This window comes from Phyllopteryx taeniolatus, chromosome 19, assembly GCF_024500385.1.
Source record: "Phyllopteryx taeniolatus isolate TA_2022b chromosome 19, UOR_Ptae_1.2, whole genome shotgun sequence".
Taxonomy (NCBI): Eukaryota; Metazoa; Chordata; class Actinopteri; order Syngnathiformes; family Syngnathidae; genus Phyllopteryx; species Phyllopteryx taeniolatus.
The window spans coordinates 2,017,457-2,040,204 of NC_084520.1; the positions used below are offsets into that span (position 1 = coordinate 2,017,457).

Sequence of the window (22,748 nt, forward strand, 5' to 3'; positions counted from 1 at the left end):
CACGACCTCTTTCCAGTGTTCAGTAAAGATCTTGCCATCTCACTCCCCATCCCCACCGCCCCTATGACTGCGCTATCGACCTCTTGCCGGGAGCCCCTCTCCCCTCCAGCCGCCTCTACAATCTCTACCGCCCTGAGAAGAAGGCTATGGAAAACTATATCCGTGACTCCCTTGCTTATGGACTCATCCAGCACTCTTCTTCCCCCCTGGTGGCTGGATGCTTTTTTGGTCCATCCCTGCATCGACTTCCGGGGATCAACGACATCACTGTGAAAAATAAATCCCCGCTGCCCTTTATTGACCCTTCATTTGAACGCCTCTGCGACGCCCAGATATTCACCAAATTGGAGCAACACAATGGATACCATCTCATCCACATTAGAGAAGGGGACAAATGGAAAACTGCTTTCAATACCCCTCTTGGACACTTTGAATATCTCGTCATGCCCTTTGGGTTTACCAACACCCCCGCAGTTTTGCAGACCTTCATCAATGACGTCTTCGGTGACATGCTCAACCGGCCACTGGGGCGGGGGCCGTCCTCTCCCAACGGAACCTCAAAACCCAGAAGTTGCATCCTTGTGGCTTCTTTTCCAGTCGCCTGTCCCCATCTGAATGGAATTACGATGTGGGGAATCATGAGCTGCTAGCCATCGTCTGAGCCTTGGAAGAGTCCAGTCCTACATCATACGATTACCAGTCGTGACATCAAGAGCGTTAATAGATTTGTTTACAAGCTGTTTTCAACACTGGTAATAATACACTTAGCATTAATAATTATAATGAATAGCATTAATATTGAATAATAGCACTTTCAAAATTCATCACTCTCTGCAATCTGTAGAGCAACACAATTCAATGGAGCGCCCTGCACTGTAAACCCAGATAAGAAGCGTCTCCTCAAAAAAACTCAGGTAACCTGGTGCCTTAAAATTTATAAGTCATCACAGTCATTGCCCACCCATTGATTTAAATTTGCTTGTTAAGTACACTGTAAATCTAGATATATAGAGTATACTTATTCTACTACTCATTTAACTCAGTTTATTATGTGTAGTGTTAACCCCAGATAAGTAAACTCTACCTATTTAACTCAGCTTGTTAAGTACATGTATAACCTGGATAAGTACACTGTTAGACATTTTTTTTTACAGCAACTTAGTTGCAACAGTGATGCCCATAAGTGACTGTAAACTTTAACTACAGCTAATAATTGACTGGCAACAGTGTCAAATCAACGTTTTAATTCATTGTGGTGCTGATGACCGGAATGTCACTCAATTGCACACAATCCACAGTCAGGGTTTCAAGATAAAAGTGCAACATAAATGTAACGCGAGAGTTAAATAAGACACACATTGAACAAACTACGGGTAACACGAACAAAGATGATCAATGTTACGTTATTCCTTATCGTTCATGAACATTAAGGATTAATGTCTTTATTATGGCAACAGTTCAACATTTTTGGCGAAATGCATGCTGGGAACCACATGGCTCCACAATTCTGCTTCTCTGACTCTCTGTGTGATGTCAACCAAAATCCCATGTTGAAGTGGAAACTGTTGTTAAATACTGTATAATCACTTGAAAGTGTTTCACTATAAGGTATGTGGTAAATAACTAGAATTTACAGGAATGTTTAACAGCGTGCTTTGTCTCATAAGGTTCAAAATCAGATCTCATCTATCGATGTCACTGTCATAACTGGCTTAAACTAGATTTTTGGCGGACCTGTGTACGGGCGGGGGCGCCAATGTACCTGCATTGTTTGAGCTCAAACACATAATTACAATAAGATGAGCAATGAAAAAGTACAATTTACTCAAATTCAAGTAATATTGATAAATTAGTTTTTTAAAAATCAGTTGGGCGGCACGGTGGAGGACTGGTTAGAGCGTCAGCCTCACAGTTCTGAGGACCCGGGTTCAATCCCAGGCCCCGCCTGTGTGGAGTTTGCATGTTCTCCCCGTGCCTGCGTGGGTTTTCTCCGGGTACTCCGGTTTCCTCCCACATCCCAAAAACATGCATGAATTGGAGACTCTAAATTGCCCGTAGGCATGACTGTGAGTGCGAATGGTTGTTTGTTTGTATGTGCCCTGCGATTGGCTGGCAACCAGTTCAGGGTGTACCCCGCCTCCTGCCCAATGATAGCTGGGATAGGCTCCAGCACGCCTGCGACCCTAGTGAGGAGAAGCGGCTCAGAAAATGGATGGATGGAAAATCAGTTGGTTTCAGTAAAACTATTGATTGGACTTAAAAACACAATTCCAATATGAAAGCACATGAAAAAGTTCAATTAATCAGAATTAACAAGTAATATCAACTTCTTCTTTTTCTTTCGGCTTGTCCCGTTAGGGGTCGCCACAGTGTGTCATCCTTTTCCATGTAAGCCTATCTCCTGCAGCCTCCTCTCGAACACCAACTGCCCTCATGTCTTCCCTCATGACATCCATCAACCTTCTCTTTGGTCTTCCTATAGCTCTCTTAACTGGCAGCTCCATCCTCATCATCCTTCTACCAATATACTCACTATTTCTCCTCTGGACGTGTCCAAACCATCAAAGTCTGCTCTCACTAACTTATTCTCCAAAACATCGAACCTTGGCTGTCCCTCTGTTGAGCTAATTTCTAATTCTATCCAACCTGGTCACTCCGAGAGCCAACCTCAACATCTTCATCTGCACCACCTCCAGCTCTGCTTCCTGTTGTCTCTTCAGTGCCACTGTCTCTAATCCGTACATCATGGCTGGCTTCACCACTGCCTTATAAACTTTGCCCTTCATCCTAGCAGAGACTCTTCTGTCACATAACACACCTGACACCTTCGTCCACCCGTTCCAACCTGCTTGGACTCCTTTCTTCACTTCCTTACCACACTCACCATTGCTCTGGACTGTTGACATCAATTATTTAAAGTCCTCCACCCTTGCTAGTGCTTCTCCCTGTAGCCCCACTCTTCCCCCTCAAACATGCACATATATTCTGTTTTACTTCAGCTAATCTGCATTCCTCTCCTTTCCAGTGCATGCCGCCATCGTTCTAACTGTTCCTCTACCTTCTCCCTGCTTTCACTGCAGGTCACAAAGTCATCTGCAAACATCATGGTCCATGGGGATTCCAGTCTGACCTCATCTGTCAGCCTATCCATCACCACAGCAAACAGCAACGGGCTCAGGGCTGATCCCTGATGCAGTCCCACCTCCACCTTAAACTCCTCTGTCACACCGACAGCACACCTCACCACTGTTCTGTTGCCCTCATACATGTCCTGTATTATTCTAACATACTTCTCTGTGGCTCCAGACCTCCGCATGCAGTACCACAGTTCCTCTCTGGGTATTCTGTCATGGGCTTTCTCTAGCTCCACAAAGACACAGTGTAGCTCCTCCTGACCTTCTCTGTACTTTCCCATCAACATCCTCAAGGCAAATATTGTATCTGTGGTACTCTTTCTAGGCATGAAACCATACTGTTGCTCGCATATGCTCACTTCTGTCCTGAGTCTAGCCTCCACTATTCTTTCCCATGACTTCATTGTAAAGCACATCAACTTTATTCCTTTATAGTTACCACAGCTCTGCACATCACCCTTGTTCTTAAAAATGGCCACCAGCACACTTTTCCTCCATTCCTCAGGCATTTTTTCACCCGCTAGAATTCTGTTGAACAAGCTGGTCAAAAACTTCATAGCCACTTCTCCTCGATGCCTCCAGACCTCCACAGGAATGTCATCAGGACCAACTGCCTTTCCATTTTTCATCCTCTTTAATGCCTTTCTAACTTCCCCCTCACTATTAATTGCCACTTCCTGGTCCACCAGACTTGCCTCTTCTACTCTGCCTACTCGCTCATTTTCCTCATTTATCGACTAATTTATCAATACTTTGAGAGTTCTTTCCATCTGTCCAGCGCACTACTGGCACCAGTCTACACATTTCTATCTCTAGTCATAATCACCCTAACCTGCTGCACATCCTTCCCATCTTTATCGCGCTGTCTGGCCAACCTGTATAGATCCTTTTCTCCTTCTTCAGTGTCTAACCTGGCATACATGTCAGGTTGGACCCTCATGCATATGCCTCTTGTTTGGCCTTTGCCACCTCTACCTTTGCCCTACGTCGGATCTCAATGTATTCCTTTCTCCTCTCCTCGGTCTTCTCAGTCTGCCACTTCTTCTAAGCTAACCTCTTTCCTTGTATGATTTCCTGTACTGTGAGGTTACACGACCAAGTCTCCTTCTCTCCTTTCCTACCAGAAGATTCCCCAAGTACTCTCCTACCTGTCTCTCTGATCACCTTGGCTATAGTGGTCCAGTCTTCTGGAAGCTCCTGTCCAGCGAGAGCCTGTCTCACCTCTTCCTGAAAAGCCGCACAACACTCTTCCTTTCTCAGCTTCCACCACATGGTTCTCTGCTCTGCCTTTGTCTTCTTAATCATACTCACCACCACCAGAGTCATCTTACACACCACCATCCTATGCTGTCTAGCCACACTCTCCCCTACCACTACCTTACAGTCAGTAACCTCCTTCAGATTACATCGTCTGCATAAGATGTAATCCACCTGGTTGCTTCTACCTCTGCTCTTGTAGGTCACCCTATGTTCCTGCCTCTTCTGGAAAAAAAGTGTCCAATACAGCCATTTCCATTCTTTTTAAAAAGTCTACCAGCATCTGTCCCTCCAAGTTCCTTTGCCTGGATGCCATACTTGCCCGTTGCTTCATCACCCCTGTTTCCTTCACCAACATATCCATTACAATCTGCACCAATCACGACTCTCTCTCTGTCTGGGATGCTCAGAACCATTTCGCCTAGCTCCTTCCAGAATTTCTCATAGCCACTAATCACATTATACATAACACCCTTAATTTCAAGTTTCAGCCTCATCACTTGATACTCTTTTCACCTCCAAGACATTCTTAGCTAACTTCGTTTAAAATAACCCTTACTCCATTTCTCTTCCCATCGACACCATGGTAAAATAATTTTAACCCTGCCCCTAAACTTACTGCCTTTACACCTGCTCTCCTGGACACATATCAACTTTTCTCCTAATCATCATGTCAACCAACTCCCGAGATTTTCCTGTCATAGTCCCAACATTCAAAGTCCCCACCTTCAAATCTAGGATCTGTGCTTTCTTCTTCTTTTTCTGCCTAAGAACCCACTTTCCACCTCTCCTTCGTTTTCGACCCACAGTAGCTGAATTTCCACCGGCACCCTGTAGGTTAACGGTGCCAGGGGCGGATGTTGTTATCCGACCGATCCGGTATGGAAATCTTTAGAGGAACTGTTTGGCTGTTTAAATTTTAAGCTGGTATCCCTTCCTGATGCAACCCTGGGCCTACAGTTTGCACTGGCTTGTGCCCCCCATAGGGATGCATTTAACAAGTAATAGCAACAAATTAGATCAATTTAAATTATATATACTCATCTCTTTGAATTTAATACAAATCTGTGTTTACAGTGTGGTAGCATGTAACTCTACTGGTGCTTCAACGTCACTTTTGGTCTGTAGCTGATAATGATTTTGCCCAACATGGTGCCCTCCTTATGTTGATTAATTATTCTGTTCAATTCTTGTTCCACAAACCATATCAATCAGAATACTTTGTTTTGAAGAGTGCTGGCATATACAATGTATTCTTGCTTCAAACATTTGAGAGTTTAGTTTCCCTTACATAACCATAAATACCGTTTAGTAGAAAATCGCTAAATTATTGACATCAATGATAAAGAGTGGAGTCAAGCAGTTACCATGAGTTGCTGATGAAAGTTTTATACAATTATATATTGATTTCTGTATATTTTTACATAACTGGAAGTAACACTGTATGACTGATTAGTCTGTTGGGTATTTCTGTGGTTGAGGGGATAGAAGAAGAAGAAGAAGAAGAAGAAGAATAGAAGAATCACCATTATTGTTGTGAACATGCATGGATGCACACAAAATTAGTTCTCTACATTTTACCCATCACAGTGAACACACACACTTGTTAGTGGAACACACTGGAGCAGGGGGCAGCTGAAGTGCCCGGGGAGCACTTTGGGGTATCAGTGTCTTGGGACAGTGGAAAGATAGTGGGCCGTTACCTAGACAGGTATAAAAAAAAAAAAAAAAAAAAAAAAAAAAAGCTCCAAGAAAAATTATTTATTATCTGCTGTGTATACTGCCTTTGCTGCATGTTTTTTCTCTTCTTGCAACAATATTAAATCATCTTTAAGCTTATGCAGGTTACCAAGATATTTTTTTATTTTATCCCTAGAATTAATAGAGTAGTTTCCAAATTCTGAGGATCAATAGGACCCTAACTGATAATAAAAAAAAATTAAAAAACAACCTTTTTCAACTGTCAAGATATCAACTACAATTAATCCAACCTTCCCAACACATTAATTGAATCAAAAATGAATGTCAAGAAAACCTTTGTGTTCTAACCAAAAATATGATTTCTTGTTTAGGTGTTACAGGACAGTAAAAAGGTGAAGCAGGTTCTAGGTCTGGTGCTGGCTTTTGGCAACTTTATGAATGGAGGAAATCGCACAAGAGGCCAAGCGGATGGTTTCAGCCTTGACATCCTTCCCAAACTCAAAGATGTCAAGAGCAGTGTGAGTAAACAGAAATACATAGTCTCAAAGACAGAGTCTTGTGAGGTACATGAAGTGAATTCATAATTAAAAACTTTATACAGTATAAAAAAATGTTTAATGGGATTTTTGTCCCTCAACTTTCTGCACTTTTTGATAGCTAAACATGTAAAATTGACAGGACAATTTTAGTTCCTGAAAATTGATCATAAGAGGTTTAACCATTACAAATTTATTGAAACGAAACAAGCACAGGGCAAAGGCTCTATGACTAAACACATTCATGCAATATTGCTTTGATGTACCAATATACTGTACAGTATTAGTGTAATCTAGGACAGATATATAAATTGAACCTGACAAAAATAAACTAAAAATATTCAACATGGAATTTTTCCAGTTAAAATGAAGCACATCTGTCTCACAGTTCTGGGGTTCAAATCCCGGCCCTGCCTGTGTGGAGTTTCTCCGGGCACTCCGGTTTCCTCCCACATCCCAAAAACATGCGTGGTAGGTTGATTGAAGACTCTAAATTGCCCGTAGGTGTGAATGTGAGTGCGAATGGTTGTTTGTTTCTACGTGCCCTGCGATTGGCTGGCGACCAGTTCAGGCTGTACCCCGCCTCCCGCCTGAAGATAGCTGGGATAGGCTCCAGCACGCCCGTGACCCTAATGAGTATAAGCGGTCCAGAAAATGGATGGGTGGACGAATTTAAAATGATCATGACAGTTAAGTGGAGTGAGGTTACTGAAATACCCATTCATCTGAACAAAATATAAATCAAACCATCATAGATTCATATATGATGAGTGAAAATGTCATTTAAAAAAGGTTACAGATGTCAAAAATCATAGCGTACCTGTAACTGCCCTCTGTTTTGTTTTCCCTCTCTCCATACAGGACAGCATGAAAAGTCTTTTGTCTTACATAGTTGCATACTACCTACGGAATTTTGACGAGGTGAGCGTTTACAATACATATGACATTTTATTTACAGATCAAGTTTTATATCAGGTATTGTTGACAGTGGATCGTTTCGGAGGTTACTACCTTCAGTCTCCCCTTTATTAGATGTGAAATACATGCTCTATAGTGTTCCAGTCTGGAGATTCATTTGGCAGTCTAAAACCTTCCACTTCTTTCCTCTGATGAACTCCTATGTTGTTATGGTGATGTGTTTTGGGCCCTTATTTTGCTCTACAATGAAGGCCCTCCCAATGAGTTTGGTTGCATTTCCTCCAAATTGGCAGACTAAATGTTTTTGTAAATGTCTGACTTAATTTTATTGTTGCCATCGTGTGTGACATCAAATGATGATTAATCAATCAATTAATCTAAGTCATGACGTGACATTTTTGTTAGTCTACAGTGGTGATTTACATACGCTTACAAAAGGAATCGAATAGCATTGTTTTTACCATTGTCTGTAATTTAGAAGACAACGTTGAAAGCTTAATATACCCGTTGTCTACTATTATATTAATATTAGACCAGATACAACTTTATTGTCATTACAGTGAAATGTTGATTAGCTGATGCAAAGAATCAGTAAATATCAGATTAATATGGCATGTGGGAATGCTATGGAGTGTTATTATTAATAACAATTAATGTAAAGTTTAAAACAATTAACATGCTTTGTTTTGACAATTTGAACTGTAAAACAATAACAACGCAGGTTAAAATTATGATATTTATAGGGATAAAGAGCAAATTGGCATTTTGATTAATTCCCTGTCAGTGCACCAATTCCTAGCCACTGCCAGCCTGGACAAAAAATGGGTGGATTGCGTCAGGAAGGGCATCCAACGTAAAACCTATGGCAAACAAATCATACTAGTGGCCCCGCTGTGGCGACCCCTGACAGGGAAAAGCCCAAAGTGACTTCTTCTTTAATAAAAGCAGAAAAAACGTTAGCAAGGTAGCAGATGAAAAACACAATTAATAATAACCTCCAAAATGGCGAACAAGCAAATACCAATCAAGTTTTTGAAAACAAGCTATTATATAGCCAATACATATTTGATTTGTATCCACATTTGGAAAATGCTATCCAGTTCCACGCTTAATAGCATATTAGCATATAAGAGTTGTGTCACTTTGATGTGTGCTGAAATGTTGACCTCTTGTCTAAAAAATAAATACAATGAATTTTGCTCATTGTTCCAATAATTTTATAGAGGAGTTTAAACACAGTACCTAGTTTTAGTAGATTTTTATTTCTTCCTGTATAAAAGCGATGTTTTCCCTCTTTACCAATTGAAACTTCTGGTGCATGATAATTTTATGTTTCACTTAATTGAGTTTTTGTTATTTTCCTGGCAGACTAAATCGTGTTTTTGTTCTCTGTGTATGCATTCATTCACTTCCACGTCTCTGCAGGATGCTGGAAAAGAGACTTGTGTTTATCCTCTCCCTGAGCCTCATGAGTTGTTCCAGACTTCACAGATGAAGTTGGAAGACTTTCAGAAAGACCTGACTCGACTCAGGAAAGACCTTAGATGTAACTGCTATTTACACTTGGGCCTCATAACATGTGTGTGTGTGTGTGTGGGGGGGAAATAAATGATAGTACTGTAAACTGTTTATCCAGCTTCATAATGCAAATATTTGGTCTTTTTTTTTTTTAGCATGTACCTCAGAGGTGGAACGAGTGTGCCAAGCTTCAGTTGAAGACAACCTACAGCCTTTCAAGAACAAGATGGGGGATTTTATTTCAGAAGGTATTGAAAAAAAAAAATATTTAAAACAGACTGTCTAATCCTCAACATACAGTCAAACTAAAAGTTAGTTAAGAATGTCCTGGAGGTGAAAAGTGTGTCTGATCAAGTGATGAGGCAGAAACTTGACATCAACGGTGTTATGTTTGTTACGAGAGTTATGAGAGTGTGGCTAGACAGCATGGGATGGTGGTGTGTAAAATCACTCTGGTGGTGGTGAGGAAGATTAAGAAGACAAAGAAAGAGCAGAGAACCATGTGGTGGAAGCCGAGAAAGGATGAGTACTGTGCGGCTTTTCGAGAAGAGGTGAGACAGGCTCTCGGTGGGTGGGAGGAGCTTCAAGAAGACTGGACCACCACAGACAAGGTGATTGAGAGACAGGCAGGAGAGTACTTGATATGTCTTCTGGTAGTGGGGGTCAAATAGGTGGCAGTCCCCGGATAATAATAATAATAATAATAATAATAACCACACATGAACATCCACACATGACTACGTATGACAACAAGAAACCAAGTGACGACACATGAAGAGACATGAAAACAGAATGTATAGAATAATGTGTTATACCATATTTTCTGGATATGTCACAGTAATTCTTATGCATTATTCCTCCACAGCGAAACATGAGCTTGAAGCATTGGAAACTCATCTCAGTAGCACACACAAACTGTAAGTTCAAGCATTGACGTGTCCATAGATATTTTATGGTATGGTTGGTATTTGTAATACTGTTCAACTGGGAATATTAGAGTTTGTACATATCATGCAGTTGTTAAAGTCAAATTATAATGACTTTAGAATAGGCGAATAGGTTGACAAAAAAGATGTTACTGTACCAAAAATAGCATGTTTCAGAATCCAATATATATATATGTGTGTGTGTGTGTGTGTGTGTTTGCGTGTGTACAAAGTTTTTGTAAATAAATATTGAAAAAATCTTGAGACTGTTGAAAAAGTTCAAAATGTTATCCAAATTTACCGTGCTAGTGTGCTTGTTGTTGTAAGGACTAGTGGTAAGTCGAGGCGGGTCGCTTTCATGAGCCGCGAGGAATTAGTATGCTTCCTCTTTCCAAATCCGTTGCCATGGACGAACGGGTTGACAAAAACACTGTTACTGTACCAAAAATAACTAGATAAATAACCAGACTCTAGAGACTTGTGTGTCGTATCCGTCTTCAACACCGCCGCCATGTGCGCTCTCTGCGCAGAGCTCTATGCAACAATTGATAGAACTGCAGTGCCTGGAAATGTCGCCCCATTATACATGGCCGCCACATGTGGCTTAGATGCATTGCCTTTGATGGGAATTTCGAAACATTCAACATGGCCAGGTGTGTCCGTTGGCTGGATCTAGTCATATCTTATATCTGTGACCCGGAAATATGACCCGGGCGTGCTGGAGCCTATCCCAGCTATCTCCGGGAGAGAGGCGGGGTACACCCTGAACTGGTCGCCAGCTAATCGCAGGGCACATGTAAACAAACAACCATTCGCACTCACATTCATACCTATGAGCAATTTAGAGTCTTCCGTTAACCGACCCTGCATGTTTTGGGGAAGTGGGAGGAAACCGGAGTACCCGGAGAAAACCCACGCAGGCACGGGGAGAACATGCAAACTCCAAAATATAACCAGTGGTGTTGTTCATCGAAATGAATGGATGAATGAATACCCTAATTTAATACAGTATACCAAAGACTATTGCTAACTACAGTATTGAGTCGGTTTTTAATATTGAATATAAACAATCATACTGCATAATGAAAGAAGAAGAATTTTTTTCCCAATCATTTTTGCAATTTGACCCACAACATAACTGGAGGGTTAACGATAATCAAACCTGGGAAAGCAAAAGCAAAATGTACTAGCTCAAAGCTAAAAAGTGGATCGTTTCTCGTATGAAATTTTTGTTTTTGTTTTGACAGGTTCCTAGAGCTCACATTATTCTACTCAGTGAAGGCAAAGGCAGGAGAGAAGGAGGTTTCACCAAACACTATTTTTTCTATCTGGTATGAGTTTTCCTCTGACTTCAAGGACCTGTGGAAGAAGGAAAACAAATCCATTCTTAAGGAGAGGTAAATATGTGGTATAATCCTCTGCCATAGCGGTTTCCTCAAAAATCCCAAATTGTTCTTATAGTGCGCAAATATCATTTATATTTTTGATCAATCACAACATAAATATACATTTACATTTTACAGGTTAAAAGTAGCAGAGGAGTGTTTCCGACAGGCCAAAGAGCGGGCCTCCTACAGTGTGAAACCAAAACATGCTACAGGAATTGTAAGTTGACCCCTTTTGACCCGATATTTAATTCATTTAAACTCCTGTTTATTTATCGGAGTACGGTGGCCTGGAAGTGCAGCACAAAAAAAGTAATTGCGAAACACTTTTACATTTCAGAAAACAAATTTACCAATTGTAATTTGTTTCATCTTTTGTAAAAGTAGTTCTGCTTTTGTTAATGTGGTTTCTGAAATGTAAAAGTGTTTTGGCTTTTGTTAATTTGTTTTCTGCAATGTAAAAGTGTTTCACAATTTGTTATATTGTTTTGCACTTCCAGGCCACCGTAATCTGAGACAATTCTTTTTTTTTTTATAATTTACAATCTCCCAAGGTTCATGATATAAAATCGCTGGCATTCTTCCGTTAAATTATACATATTATAACGAACATAACTTAAACATCTACTTATTACACTCGGGTTAAAATTGCTTGGTTTTGGGGGGGGGGGGCTTCTCTCTCACGCAAACAAATTTAGTTAGATTTAAAATCGCTGACCTTGTTATGCAGTTTTGTCAATTCATATATAAGTACCTGCCCACTTTGTGGTTGGTACCCACCCACTCAACTCAGATGAAGGGCAACACGGCATTTCCTCAGCCAATGCCTAGCCAGAAAATTACGGTCTATGAAGTCGAAGAGGTAAGTTTGGATCAGCTTCAAACATTTTCAAGCTTTTTTATATGTATTAACAGTAATTTTGTGCTGTATCGTGTGCTTTGGGCACACGAAAAAAAATGTAACACAATAATTTTGTGCTGTAATGGTTGTATTAAGGTCGTGAAAAAAAGTGCTTCAAGTTAACCGACAATGAGCTGTAACGAACGGCCCATTTCTACCTTTAGTGGGAGAAATGGGGCCAAGGCTTTATTTCTAAGTAACTTGCATTTGCGACATAGCCACAATAAAATGACAGCGCTCAGTACTTACTGTATATAGTGGAAGAGAGGCCGACTCACGCCAGAAAGTATACACCATCGTAGTATGCATCATCGGACTCGTTTTTAAACCCGCCCAAAAAATCTGGAAAACTGAGAAGCTGAAAAAAAGTTGAACGCTATAGCTCAACAATTCACTGCGAAATTATCCTCTCTTTCCAACATATTTAATGTATTTAAAAACAAAACCCCAAAACGACTTTACAGTCCCTTTTCAAAAGTACATTTTCTATAAAATACCCTTTCTGGATTATGAGATAATTTGCAACATATTTTAGACTTCATTTGCGATTTGCATCTCCATCTCTGTATCACTAAAATGTACTTCTGCAATGTTTCTTCCGCAGAAAGCCAAGCTTGGCATGAAAATTTGACCCACTGGACTTTCTTTTTGATGATCGATGATTGATTTGACGACGTCAGGGTTCTCAGTCCGGTGCCAAATTCATTTTCCAGGACAATTTCACTGATTAACTTGCTGATGACAGACAAGGATCACTCAATACACACTGATCTGTTCTTCTGTTCTTCTGTGCTGGATAATATATATATATATATATATATATATATATTTATACATATATATATATACATATATATACATATATATCCCCATCCATCCATTTTCTGTACCGCTTTTCCTCACTTGGGTCGTGGGCGTGCTGGAGCCTATCCCAGAGATCTTCGGGCGAGAGGCGGGGTACACCCTGAACTGGCCGCCAGCCAATCACAGGGCACATATAAACAAACAACTGTTCACACTCATATTCACACCTACGGGCAATTTAGAGTCTTCAATGAACGTACCACACGTGTTTTTGGGATGTGGGAGGAAAGCGGAGTACCCGGAGAAAACCCACACGGGCACGGGGAGAACATGCCATCCACCGTGTCGCCTATATATATCTGGAAACTGGGAAAAACACAAAAATTTTGAAAGACTAAAAGGGTGACTTTATCAAGTGTTCCTGGGATTCACAACTCGAGTGACAATATGTTGTGCAGTCGATTGCAGTAACTGCCAATTTTGCCGATTTTTGGGTTGAAACGATACTGTAAAGTGCTTGATAAGCAACACATTTGAATTGATATTTTGCCCTAAATTATTTTTATTTTCTGACAAGGTTCCACTTTAGAGTTGTTTATAAGTCTACGGCCTTTCTCACCTGACTATGTGCCAGTCTGTACAATCCATCCATCCATCCATCCATTTTCAACACCGCTTATCCTGGTTAGGGTCGCGTGGCGCTGGAGCCTATCCCAGCTGACTTCGGGCGAAAGGCGGACTACACCCTGAACTGGTCGCCAGTCAGTCGCAGGGCACATATAGACACGGACAACCATTCGCATTCACATTGTCACTGAGTGGGAACTGATCCCACGCTGCCCGCACCAAAGTCAGGCGAGTGCACCACTACACCATCAGTGACTTAGTCTGTACAATGTGTTCCAAATTATTAGCCATACAGTATGTAAAGTTTTTTTTTAATAGCCAATGCTATTTATAGTGAATAACATTTTTTGATCAAGAATTGCACTGTGTTCCAAATTATGCATATAAAACATTTAACATAAGTTAAATATTTGAGTTTTTGTTTTCATGCATATCACTATTGGGCAGAAATCGCTAATGTCCAAATTTAGTCGGTTTCATATTTCTCACCACACAGCTACACTATTGGTAAGTCCCCACATACAGTAGGTCTGTTATTTTTACAAATGATTAATCAAAGTGTTGAAAATGGCTTGTTCTCTTTGACGGTGCAATGTTAATGGCTCTACAAGCATGCCGTTTCTTTTGTTTCCTGAAAAGGGCTGGTTTTAGAGATGCACAGATTCTGTCTGAAGACAGCGATATGCTCTTTCTCCTGTTACTTAAGGAAGTTGTTCACATTATTAAGGAAGTCATCACATTTTATTTTGTATTTATTTGCATCGGATTTCAGATAAGGAATTTATGGTCAGACAAATGCTTCAATTAAGAGTCACTTAATTAAAAAGCCACTTATGAGCAGAAAGCAGGTACTTTGGATAGGGTGTCACCTCGTCATCTAAGAGGTGGCAAAATTAATGTTTTGGGCTGGATTAATGGGGTAGGCCTATTTTGGGTGTCCAGTATAAGAGAGCCGCAAAACATTTGGTTTCTAGTTGACCATTTTATGCGATGGTTGAAAAGGAAAAAAAATTGTTGTAAATTGCATTGACTATCAATGAAAATGAACAAAAACAGCATGTTCCTAATAATTCGGAGCACAGTGTCATTTTTAATGTCTAATCCAGATGCTTGTAGTCTGTCACGATTGGTTGTCGAAGGCGGGGAAGGCAAGGCAAAAACGTGGAGGACTCAAGTGGAGGGAAGCAGAGAGGCAAGGTAGAAGTCCCAAAATTGATATTTAATTCCAAATCAAAAGCTAAAACAAGGGGCTTGGAAAAGGCAAACTAAACTAAGTCCCAAAATTGATAAAGTAAAGAAACACTTGAACAAACCTAAAACTGGAAACAAGACATGACTACTGAAACTACAGGTGACTTTGACATGTGACAGACGGACTACAATGACACCTGACGACGAGATACTACAATGACAATGAACCGACAAGAACTGAAAGAAACCAGGGAACTAAATACAAACAGATTGACAAGACAACGAGGAACATCTGGACAAGACACGAGCGGCCGGAGGGAGCTGATTGGTCGACACAAGTTACAAGGTTGACGAGAACAGGTAGGCAACTAAATGTGCACACGACATGAACAATATGAAACAAAACTAACTACAACCCAAACCAAAACACAGACCATAACAGTACCCCCATCTGAAGGAACGGATCCCAGACGTTCCCTAAAAGGTACAACTAAAGAAGAAAAAAAAAAAAAAACGTCACCAACACAGGGTGGGCGGAAGGGGGCCCGAAGGAGGGTTCAGAGTCTGCCCCTCAGGGTCAGTCCGGTGGCTGTCCAGGCCACCCAAGATGAGGTACTTGGTTGGGCAGTTCAGGAGGGCAGGCAGGACGCCACCACCAGGGTCTTCACAGGGCCATACAAGCGGACGGCCATGATGCCAAACCCAACAGCAATGCAGGAGCCAGGCAACAAAGTCTGGTGGCAGCCGCTGGACGAGCGCCACCGGAGCAGGGTCGGGAGCCTGCCGCAGCCTGACGGGCGCCGCCGGAGCCGGGATGGGAGCCTGCTGCAGCTGGACGAGTGCCGCTGGGACGGGAGCCTGCCGCAGCTGGGCAAGTGCCGCCGGAGCCGGGACGGGAGTTTCCTGCAGCTGCAAAAGAGCCGGTACGTGAGCCTGCCGCAGCTGCCGAGGAGCGGGGTCTGCAGTTGCTTCCTCAGCCTGCTGCTATTGAGGTTTGGGAGTAGAGTGTACGAGAGGGGCAGAGTGCACAGGGACTCGGGAAGTTAAACTAGGAAAAACTGTTGGTACGGAACAAGGTGGTTTGGGGGCATGTTGGATGGACGTGACTTAATTGGAGGCGTGGAACAAGGTGTGGGAACTGGTGAAAAATTTAGTGACTTGGGAACAGTGGCCCTCTCCGGGTCGGGGATGCAATCATGCCCCAAGTGGAGGAGTTTAAGTATTTTGGGGTCTTGTTCACGATTGAGGGAAGAATGGAACGGGAGATCGACAGGCGGATCGGTGCAGCGTCTGCAGTGATGCGGACTTCGTATCGTTCCGTTGTGGTAAAGAAGGAGCTAAGCTGAAAGGCGAAGCTCTTGATTTACCGGTCGATCTACGTTCCTACCCTCACCTATGGTCACGAGCTGTGGGTCTTGTTCTTTCGGTCACGACCCACAGCTTGTGACCGAAAGAATAAGGTCCCGAATACAAGCGGCCGAAATGAGTTTCCTCCGCAGGGTGTCCGGGCTCTCCCTTAGAGATAGGGTGAGAAGCTCGGTCATCCGGGAAGGGCTCAGAGTAGAGCCGCTGCTCCTCCACAATGAGAGGACCCAGATGAGGTGGCTTGGGCATCTGTTTAGGATGCCACCTGGATGCCTCCCAGGTGAGGTGTTCCGGGCACGTCCCACCGGGAGACCTACGTCTCTCGGCTTGCCTGGGAACGCCTCGGGATCCCCTCAGAAGAGCTAGAGGAAGTGGCTGGGGAGAGGGAACTCTGGACTTCCCTGCTGAGGCTGTTGCCCCCGCAACCCGACCTCCGGTAAGCGGAAGACAATGGATGGATGGATGGGAACAGGGGAAAAAAACAGGACAAAATTGGACCTTTAATAAGCCACCACGCGGCAGTCCCAGATAGATGGCCAAACAGGTGCCCAAGTAAAGGTCAGAGGGAAAGGACTTGGGCTTGGACTCACAGGGGTTGGAAAAGAGGAGACGTGACAAAAACTGACTAGGATGGGGAAAAAACTAGGGAAGGAATCCGAAAAATCTAAATCGGTGTCGGAGTAAGAATCGAACAGGAGGTTAACTAAATCGTGGCCATCAGAAAAATCAGCATCTAAAAAAAATTTAGAGGTCAATTGGTAGGGCATGGTGAATAACTCATAATAAATAAAGTGGGGGATACAGGTGAAAAGGACAGAGAAGATGGAATGATAGGGCTTACTGGAGGAGGGTAGTTATGGTTGGCAGGCTTAGGGCGCTGGGAGGCAGACTGGTGGTGTCCAGGGTGACGCCATGTTCTTACCGCTCAGTCCTGTTTTGGTCGGTTCATTCTGTCACAATTGGTTGTCAAGGGAGAGGAAGGCAAAAACACGAGCAGGGAAGCAGGGAGGCAAGGTAGAAATCACAAAAATTATAATTCATTCCAAATCAAAGGTAAACAAGGGTCTTGGAAAAAGCAAACTAAACTAAGTCCCAAAACTGATAATCAAAGTAACAAAGAAACACTTGATCAAACCTAAAACTGGAAACAAGACATGACTACTGAAACTACAGATGACTTTGACATGTGACACAGACAGACTACAATGACACCTGACATTGACATACGACAATGACAATGAACCAACAAGAAATGAAAGAAACCAGGGAACTAAATACAAACAGATTGACGAGACAACGAGGAAAACCTGGACAAGACACTAACGGCTGGAGGGAGTTGATTGGTCGACACAAGGTAGAAGGTTGACGAGAACAGGTGGACACAACTAAATGAGCACACGACATGAACAACTTGGAACACAGGAAAACATGAAACAAAACTAACCACAACCCAAACCAAAACACAGACCATGACAGTCTGGGTCAAACCTCAAATTAGTGTAAATTGTTGTGAATGTACAACTGCAACCTTTATATTATTTACCTCATTACTTTTTACCATTGTCTGTCAAGACTGTAAAGATCATCCATCCATCCATTGTCCTCCGCTTATCCGAGGTCGGGTCGCAGGGGCAGCAGCCTCAGCAGGGAATCCCAGACTTCCCTCTCACCAGCCACTTCCTCAAGTTCTTCCAAGGGGATCCAAGGCGTTCCCAGGCAAGCCGAGAGACGTGGTCTCTCCAGAGGTCAGATTTTAGGAGGTCTCTGAAAGATTATCATGAGCGATTATCCTGTGGTCTGGGGTGTGTTAAGAGTGTTATTGTTTTTTCTGCCCGATCAGCTTGAAAAATGGTTTGTGAATTTTTAATGTTTAACCTGTTCATTATTTATGATTGCGATTATGTCACGGACTTTCTGGTGGTCACGTGAAGAAGAAACGTTGCTGTTGCTGCACTCACATATACAGTGGATATAAAGTCTACACACCCGTGTTCAAATGCCAGATTTTTGTGATGTAAAAAAAATCTAACCAAGATAAATACTTTCAAATCTTTTTCCACCATAGCCTGTACAACTCAACTGAAAATAAAAAAATGCTTGCATAAATATGCACACCCTCCAACTAACCCTTTTTTGAAGCACCTTTGGCTATATTGCACGCGCTCAGTCTTTGTGGGGAGAAGTCTATCAGTGTGGCACATCTTGATGCAGCGAGCTCTGCCCACTAATCTTAGCAAAAATGTTCCAAATCGGTCTGATTGAGAGGGCGTCTCCTGTACACAGCCCTCTGCAGAACACCCCACCTATATCAGATGGGATTCAGGTCTGGAATATGGCTGGGCTATTCCAAAACCTTCATCTTCTTCTGGTGAAGATTTTTGTCGATGTCTGTATGTCTCAAAAGTGTTCTCTGTCAAATGATTGTCTGTTGTCGTACTAGAGCGGCTCCAATTACCAGAGACAAATTCCTGTTTTTTGGACATACTTGGCAAATAAAGATGATTCAGATTCTGATTCTGAAGCCTTTTGTCGCTCTTGATGGGTGCTTTGGGTCATTGTCATGCTCAAAATGTTCCCTTTCATCTTCAGCTTTCTAGCAGAACCCTCAAGGTTTTGTGCTAACACTGACTTGTATTTGGTACTATACATAATTCCCTCCACCTTGACCAAGGCCTCTGTCCCAGCTGAGAAAAACAGCCCCAAATCGCCACCACCATGCTTCACTGTAGTTATGGTGTTCTTTTGGTGATGAGCAGTGTTGTGTTTGTGCCACACATACCTTTCAAAATTATGGCCGATAATTTTCATCTGACCAAAACACATTTTACCTCATGCATTTGGTAGATTTTAAATGTGTTCTTGCAAAACGTAGCTGCCTTTAGATGTTTTTCTTTGTAAGATAAGGCTTCCATCTGGCCACCCAAGCTCATAGCCCAGACACAAGAAGACGGGAGATTGACGTCACGTTTACAACAGCCAGTATTTGGCAGAAATTCCTGCAGCTGCTCCAATGTTGCTGTTTGTCTCTTCGCAGACCAGTTTTCTTCTCATCTTTTCATCAATTTCGGAGTACGTCCAATTCTTGGTAATGTCATCGTTGTGCCATACTTTCTCCACTTGATGATGACTCTATTCACTGTTTTCCGTGGTATATTTAATGCCTTGTAAATTCTTTTGTACCCTTCTCCAAAAATGGCAGGAAATACCTCCTCGAACAGTGATCCCCACCCTTTTTTCCGCCATAGATTGGTTTCATGCAATGACATATTTTCACGGACTGACAACATTTGTGGACAGTGTAGGGGGGTGGAGTTTGCGGATGAGAAGGCAATTTGGTGGGGGGGCCGGTTACAGTATAAGAACTGACTTTTCTTCTCTACATCACCGTTTATAGCTTGAAGTCAACTGATCGCTAATCACGTATTTTTGGCATTTCGTTTTCAAATTGGTCAATTTACACAGGATTTTCGACTGGCACACCTGCTGCCATTGCTGCCAAAGGATAATCCGCCGCACTAAATTGCTCTGTGAAGTACCGAAATGTCTGGCCAAAAGGCGATTGAATATTCATTTGTCTGTCCAGGGCCGAGAGTACAAAAAATGCACGAGTTGTGGATGAGCATAGCGGTTAGCCTTGTGTTGCTAGCTTCGACTAATCCGATCGCCGCTATGTTGTGTCAAATAATGTGGGTACAACGACTGTGTGCCAACAGTACTTTATTCCAACTCTGACACTTGTAGCCATACGGCATAATACCGTATGCTACACCTACCCCTCCCAAACAACAACAACCGGTTTACACTATTAGCCTTGTGGGTTATTCTGCCACTGTCATGGTCTGTGTTTTGGTTTGGGCTGTGTTTTGTTTCATGTTTACCTGTGTCCCATGTTTTTCATGCCTTGTGTGCTCATTTCGTTATTGTGTCCACCTGTTCTCGTCTACCTTGTGACGACCAAACAGCTCCCACCAGCCACTCGTGTCTTGTCCAGGTGTTCCTCGTCTCGTCAATTTGCGTGTATTTAGTTCCCTGGTTTCTTTCTGTCCTTGTCGGTTCATTTGTCATTTTCATTGTCTGTGTCATGTCATAATCGCCTGTAGTTTCAGGAGTCATGTCTTGTTTCGAGTTTTAGGTGTATTCAAGTGTTTCTTTGTTACTTTGAATATCAGTTTTGGTACTTTGTTTAGTTTTCCATGATCCTTGTTTGCCTTTTATTTGGAATTAAATATAATTTTTGAGACTTCTGCTTTGCCTCCCTGCTCTTGAGTCCTCAATGTTTTGGCTTGCCTTCTTTGCTTCCAAAAAACAAAACTGTGACAGAATGAACTGACCAGAACAGGACCCAGGGTCAGCACACGGTGTCACCCTGCACGCCACCAGTCTGCCTCTCAGCGCCCTCACCCTGGCAACCATAGCTACCCTCCTCCAGTAAGTTCTTTTCGTTCTTTCTTCTGTCCTTTTCACCTATGCCCCCCACTTGTCCTAGCTATTCACCATGCCCTACCATTTTTACTTCCCCGTTTTTTTGAGATTCAGATTTGAAGATGGCCCGGATTTAGTTAACCTCCTCTCTGATTCTGACACCGATTTTGATTTTTCTTGTTCGTTCCCAATTTTTTCTCGTCCTGGTCAGTTTTTGTCACATTTACCCTTTTCCAACCCTGACGAGTCCAGGGCCAAGTCCTCTCCCTCTGACCTGACCTTTACTTGGGCACCCGTTTGGCCATCTATCCGGGACCGCAACGTTGTGGCCAACGGAGGCGCCCAAGTAAAGGTCAAATTTTGTCCTCCGGTTTTTATGCCCCTGTTTCCAAGTCACTTAATTTTTCACCAGTTCCCACACCTTGTTCCACGCCCCCAACTAAGTCACGTCCATCCAAACCTGCCCTCAAGTCACCTCATTCCGTGCTTTTTTTTTTTTTTAAACCTCGTTCCGTATGACCAGTTTTTCCTAGTTCACCTTCCCGAGTTCCTGTACACTCTGGCCTTCTCGTTTCCTGTGAGCCAAACCTCAATGGTGGCAGGCTGAGGAAGCGACTGCAGACCTGAGGAAGCGACTGCAGACCCAGTCCCTGCTCTTGGCAGCTGCGGCAGACTCCCACGCCGGCTGCCCGGCAGCTGCAACAGGCTCCCGTGCCGGCTGCCCGGCAGCTGCAACAGACTCCCGTGCCGGCTGCCCGGCAGCTGCAACAGGCTCCTGTGCCGGCTGCCTGGCAGCTGCAACAGGCTCCCGTGCCGGCTGCTCGGCAGCAGCGGCAGGCTCCCGTTCATGCTCTCCGGCAGCGGTGGCAGGCTCCCGTTCCTGCTCTGTGGCAGGCTACGGTGGCACTTGTCCAGCGGCCGCCACCCAACCTTGCTCCAGCGGCGCTCATCCAGCGGCCACCACTCAACCCTATTGTCTGGCCCCTGCATTGCCATTGGGTCCGGCATCATGACCGTCCACCTGAATGGCCCTGTGGAGACCCTAGTGCTTGGCATTCTGGCCAACCCTCCTGAACTGCCTAGCCAAGCACCTCACATCGGGTGGGCTAGACGGCCACCAGACTGACCCTGAGGGGCGGACTCTGAACCCGCCTCCAGTCCCCCTTCCATCCACCCTGTTTTGGTGACTTTTTTTGTTTGTAACTTTTGGGGTACGTCTGTGATCCGTTCCTTAAGGGGCGGTGGGGTGGGGAACTCTCATGGTCTGTGTTTGGGTTGTTTTGTTTCATGTTTTCTTTTGTCCCATGTTTTTCATGTCTCATGTGCTCGTTTAGTTATTGTGTCCACCTGTTCTTGTCTACCTTGTGTCGACCAATCAGCTCCCTCCAGCCACTCGTATCTTGTCCAGGTGTTCCTCGTTGTTTCATCAATTTGTGTATTTAGTTCCCTGGTTTCTTTCAGTCCTTGTTGGGTCATTGTCATTGTTACTGCTTGTGTCACATGTCATAGTCACCTGTAGTTTCAGTAGTCAAGTCTTGTTTCCAGTTTTAGGTTTATTCCAGTGTTTCTTTACTTTGTTTAGTTTGCGTTTTCAATGACCGTTGTTTGCCTTTTATTTGGAATAAAATATTTTTTTATAATTCTGCCTTGCGTCCCTCCACTTGGCTCCTCCATGTTTTGCCTTGCTTTCTTTGCCTCCAAAAAACAAAACTGTGACAGGCTAGGGAGTAAACCAGAGGTGGGTAGTAACGCGTTACATTTACTCAGTTTCATTTACTCAAGTAACATTTTTGGATATATTGTACTTACCTTTACTTGAGTATTTACCTTACCTTTACCTTAACTTTACTTGAGTATTTATGTTAAGAAGAAACGGTACTTACAGTAATCCACATGATTTATCTTGGTCAAAATTCTTTTACAACACAAAAATTTGGTATTTGAACAGGAGTTTGTATACTTTTTATATCCACTGCATCTTTGTTCCTGTTTTTGTATTTTGCCTGGTGAGCCTACAGTATTGTACTATTGTGCTTAAAAAAATTAGAAACAATATGGTATAA

General features: G+C 42.9%; 1 protein-coding gene across 13 annotated transcripts in view; it reads left to right on the forward strand.

Moving 5' to 3' along the window:
* The window catches only part of fmn2b (formin 2b), a 52,058-nt gene extending 29,728 nt beyond the window's left edge, over nucleotides 1-22,330 (forward strand). For 6 of the 13 annotated variants that reach the window (XM_061756262.1, XM_061756265.1, XM_061756264.1 and 3 more), the window contains 10 exons: nucleotides 6,464-6,610; nucleotides 7,490-7,549; nucleotides 8,972-9,092; nucleotides 9,220-9,312; nucleotides 9,930-9,981; nucleotides 11,238-11,387; nucleotides 11,514-11,595; nucleotides 12,881-14,904; nucleotides 20,584-20,691; nucleotides 21,209-22,330. In XM_061756262.1, the coding sequence (XP_061612246.1) occupies nucleotides 6,464-6,610; nucleotides 7,490-7,549; nucleotides 8,972-9,092; nucleotides 9,220-9,312; nucleotides 9,930-9,981; nucleotides 11,238-11,387; nucleotides 11,514-11,595; nucleotides 12,881-12,907 (732 nt within the window). In that variant the 3' untranslated portion in view covers nucleotides 12,908-14,904; nucleotides 20,584-20,691; nucleotides 21,209-22,330. Of the gene's footprint in view, nucleotides 1-2,358; nucleotides 2,389-3,080; nucleotides 3,331-6,463; nucleotides 6,611-7,489; nucleotides 7,550-8,971; nucleotides 9,093-9,219; nucleotides 9,313-9,929; nucleotides 9,982-11,237; nucleotides 11,388-11,513; nucleotides 11,596-12,880; nucleotides 14,905-20,583; nucleotides 20,692-21,208 lie in introns of those variants that run through there. The other 7 variants (XM_061756274.1, XM_061756271.1, XM_061756270.1 and 4 more) reach the window with 5 other exon arrangements.
* Nucleotides 22,331-22,748: the final 418 nt, after the last annotated feature.